The sequence below is a fragment of the Myotis davidii genome, unplaced genomic scaffold (assembly GCF_000327345.1).
Source record: "Myotis davidii unplaced genomic scaffold, ASM32734v1 scaffold3548, whole genome shotgun sequence".
NCBI classification, from domain to species: Eukaryota; Metazoa; Chordata; class Mammalia; order Chiroptera; family Vespertilionidae; genus Myotis; species Myotis davidii.
This window is the reverse complement of record NW_006299259.1, coordinates 40,219-44,846: the sequence shown is the minus strand read 5'-3', so window position 1 is coordinate 44,846 and position 4,628 is coordinate 40,219. Positions and strand designations below refer to the sequence as shown.

The 4,628-nt window shown below is 47.9% G+C and overlaps 1 protein-coding gene across 1 annotated transcript in view; it reads right to left on the bottom strand.

The window, feature by feature from the left end:
- Positions 1-885: 885 nt before the first annotated feature.
- LOC102754026 (complement C3-like) overlaps positions 886-4,628 on the bottom strand; it is a 37,227-nt gene continuing 33,484 nt past the window's right edge. Inside the window, 6 exon segments of the mRNA XM_015571130.1 lie at positions 886-1,085; positions 1,173-1,308; positions 1,399-1,482; positions 2,027-2,110; positions 2,324-2,413; positions 2,629-2,758. Coding sequence (XP_015426616.1) covers positions 944-1,085; positions 1,173-1,308; positions 1,399-1,482; positions 2,027-2,110; positions 2,324-2,413; positions 2,629-2,758 — 666 coding nt within the window. The 3' untranslated portion in view covers positions 886-943.

Here is a 4,628-nt window from a genome sequence, read left to right as displayed (position 1 = left end):
TCCAGGATCTCTAGGGCCAGGGGGATGTGCTGTGGTGATTTCCAGACTGTAGGTTTTTTTCCCCCATGATGACGGGATCCAGAACCCTGTGCTTGGTTCCCACCCTCAACAGTCTTCGAGGATCTAGAGACTGATGAGGCCTTTGGAGTTCCAGTTTCACTTTGCAACCAGTAGTTCCACTCAACCTGATGGCTGTCATCCCCTCCCCCACTCAGTTCTGGTGATGCTGTGACCACAAAAGCCCAGGCACTCTCTCCTCATCTGCTGACTCATGCCTTCTCATCACTCACTCAGGCTCCCCCATCAGGAATATCACCCTGCCTGCCCCATACTGCCCCCACCTGGGCATAGCCTCCCCACTGGGTCCTACATAAGCATGGAGGAGTCTGCTCAGGCCAATCTAGAAAGTGCTGACTGGGAGGTGAGCCTAGAGGACAAAAGGGAATGCAGGTGAGAATGCCATTGGAGATAGTGAGCAGTGAATGAGGAGTATGAGAACAGGTGTGGATGCAGGTGAAAATATAAGTAAAGGTAAGGGTAAGTTTACAATCAGACATGTAGGTGGGGGGCCAGGTGAGGATGCAGAAAAAAGCAGGTGGATGTAGTCGAGGTAAGAGAGGAGGTAGATGCAGGTAAGAGAGGAGGTAAAAATTCAGATGAGAATGTGGAAAACATTCAGTTGAGGATGCAGTAAGAAGACAAGCAAGTAGGTGAGAACTCAGGTGAGGGAGCGGTGAGCTGCAGGTGAGGATGGTGAGGGCATAAGTGCACAGGCGAGAATGCAAATGAGATTCTTGGGGATTTCAAGTAAGAACTGAGCTGAGATGCAGGTGAGGCAGCAAGGGAACAGAGCTGACGCTTTCCATTTCACAAAGACGTCCAGACTTTGGGAGATCACATGGAATACAACTGAAGCTTTATTAGGGGGGTGCTGGAGGGGGGCTCAGTTGGGACAGCCAAAGACGATCATGCTCTCTCTGAAGCTGGCCAGGTCCCTGCACAGCTTCTTGTTCTCATCGTCTTGGCATTCGTCCGCTTCAGGCCACAGCTCTACCCAGGTGTCCTTCCCGATGATGTACTTGATGCTGGGGAGGAGGGACACACGGCAGGTCAGGATGGGCCCTGGAAGGGTGGGTGGGGCGAGCACACACATGTGCAGGGTGGGCACTCACTTGGATTTTTCTCCCCACAGGTCTGAGGAGAGGCCCCATATGAGGTAGTGTTTCCCCTCCTGCACCTTCAGGGCTGCTCTGCAGTTGACATGGCTGATGAACCTGCGCTCCTGTTCAGGCTGCACCTCGTCGGTGCCTGGAGGGGAGAGAATGATGCTGAGCTGGGTTGGAGGAGGCAGTAGAAGGAAGGGGAAGGCGGAAAGACAGAAGGAAGCCCAGGGCTGACCTGATTTGATGATCTGCTTGATGACCATTATGTACTCGTCAAAATCATCGGACAGCTCCTTCCTGAGCAGAAGGGTCTTGTATACTGCGGGCAGAAGGGGGGCAAAGGAGGGCCAGTACGGGTCATGGGCAGGCTTGACAGCAAGGCAGCCTACCTGTAAGGGCACCTGGGCACATCGCTTCCCAAGCAGACACATGCAGCCACACAGGGTCATACAATCACCATCTCACATAGTCACCCACAGCCATGTGCACAGTTACAGCCGCCCACAACTCATCCCATACACAAGGACAGTTACTCCTGTCCACTGTCACCCACAACCACCATCTCTTACACACAGCCACATATGGTCACAGTCACTCACAACACCATCTCACACATAGTCACCCACATCCCCAGCCCAGCCATAATCATGGTTCCCCAGCAATCATGGCCTCTAATAACACACACACTAGTCACCCACAACCATAGCTTGAAACACATGGACTTGTGGCCACTCACAGCTGGTCACACACACAACCAAGACCACACCTGCCATCACATAGTCTCACCCACACAACCACAGCCACACACACCATCACTCACACACAATCACACTTGCACGTGCATCACCCCACCCGTTCCTCACCATAGTCCACTCCCGGCTCACAGGCCTTGTCCAGCCGGTCATCTGGGGTGACCTGGTCCTCTGAATGGTGCATGAAGCAGCTCTCTAAGGGATGGGTGGACAGGGGACATGACCTAAGCTCCATTTCTCACCCAGGGCCCACCACCCATGGGTGTGGTCAGCCCCAGGCTCATCCCTCTTGGTGTCCCCTGGGTGTGGGTTTTTGGGGCCCCTCATATCACAGTCATAGAAAGGGGTAGGTTGGGGGGGGGTACCAAGTGGGCGTGGCCTGCCACTTTCTGGCTCCTATGCACCCACCCTCAGCACAGCGGCATATTTCATTGTGGCAGATTTTACTCAGCAATCCTTCTTCCTTCTCCGGGTGGTAGAACCGGGTACAAGTCTCATCTGTGGGCAAAGATGGTGAGAGGTTTCAGAAAGCTAAGGCCTCCACCTGATACAGTACCTGTGGGGCTCAGGTTCCCAACTCCAGTCCCTCAGACCTGGAGATGCTAAGTCCTGAACCCTGGGACTCCCAGGTCCTCAATCACCAAGCCCTGGGACCTCCATGTTATAGAACCTTGGGACCCTCCCAGACCCCAGGCCTGAGGTTGGCTGCTCACCCAGGTTGTAATAGGAGTACACCTTGACTGCCCCTGGCTGGATGAGCCCCACATTAAAGTACTGGTGAACTTTGAAGGATACACAGTCCTCTTGATCGTGTGAGATCTGGGAAAAGGAAGAGGTGAGTAAGTGGGGTGACATGGAGGGAGTCCAGGATTAGGAAAAATGGGGACCAAGTATGGATCTGTGTGGAGAGGATGGCAGGGGTGGGGAGGGTGCGAGCAGGTTCGGGTGGGGAAGGTGAAAAGTGGTAAAGATTAATGAGCAAGTCAACAAATCTATTTTCTTTTTTCTCCAAGGCTCATGGCTAGATTACACTTCTCAGCCTCCCTTTCCATTTGATGTGACCATGAAATTGAATTCTGGCCAACAGACTGCTATCTGTGCCCCTAAAAACATCCCATAGTTATCAATACTTCACTGCATATTTGAAAGCTGCTAATATAGTAAATCTTAAAAGTTCTCACCTCACACACACACACACGCGTTAAAACTATGAGATGATACATATGCTAACTAACCTTACTGTGGTCATCATTTTCCAATATACATATATCCAATCATTGCATTGTATACCTTAAACTTACACAGTGTTATATGCCAATTATATCTCAATAAGGCAGGGAAAATAAATGAAAAAGAAAAAAAAGAAGGAAGAAAGACAGACAGACATGTATGTATATATGATAGACATGTATATTTGGAGGAAATTGCTAACAATTAATGAATCTGGGTAAAGGGTGTATGGAACTTTTTATACTTCTCTACAATTGTTCTGTAGGGTTGGGATTCCATAAAAAATTAAAAGTACAAAAATGAAAAAGGGGGAAAAAAATTAAAAAACCCATCTCATGCATTATCAATCCTGTTTTCCTCTAGAACAGTGGTTCTCAATCTTCTGGCCCTTTAAATACAGTTCCTCATGTTGTGACCCAACCATAAAATTATTTTCGTTGCTACTTCACAACTGTAATATTGCTACTGTTATGAATCGTAATGTAAATATCTGAAATGCAGGATGGTCTTAGGCGACCCCTGTGAAAGGGTCGTTCGACTGCCAAGGGTTCGCGACCCACAGGTTGAGAACCGCTGCTCTAGAATGAATGGATCAAGCGACGACCCTACACCAGCCAGCATTCTCTGGGTTTCACTGGCCTTGCTAGCTTTCTGTTTGTCACCTCTCTTTGCTCTGAAGGCAGCTCTGCTGACCTTGAGGGTCCAGGACATAGTGTTGATCCCAGGAAAGACAGTAATAGTTTTGTTGACAGATACTTTTCAACAGCTGTATGGTCTCCGGGAGGCTGTGAGGAGAGGTGGGAGGAGGGTGACTCAGGTTAACCCATGTTTGGCCCCCACAGGATTCCCTTTGTAAGAAACCCTTGGATTGATGCAGTTTTCTTTGCCTTTGAGGATTGACTTTTTTTGTTTGTTTGTTTTATAAATGGACCCTTTTAATCATTTTCGTACAAAAGAAAAGTAACATTTAAGGTTCAGAAACATACACTATACAAAATTTCAAAGCATTTCAAAGCATCGCACTTGGGAGAATACAGAGTAAGGGACCACTTTACAAATGCAATGACCCTGAAATGCCCTGGGATTCTCTCATCTTGCACCTTCTAAGGCACATCTGACCTCCAGAAGATGAAACGTGGATTTTTAATTTGGAAAAGAGAATGTTATTTTGTTCATTTCATTGCCGTTTTTGTAGTAGATAATATTCACATGTGGTTTGTATATAGTTGTTTTCCTATTTATTAATCACAATGTATGTGGTATAATAGCCAAGGTCTCTTTTTAAAAATTACCCAAGTGCTTTAAATGCATGACATTTTAAGTGCTAATCCAGTGGGACCTTTTATAACGCTGGTGTTGAGGGACAAGACTAACAACCGCTCACAAGCTGCCTCTGGTCTCAGACTTCCCCTTTTGGCTCTGTTATATTTTAAGGGTAAATATCTAGAATTTCTGATTCAACAAAATAAACAAGACATATAAT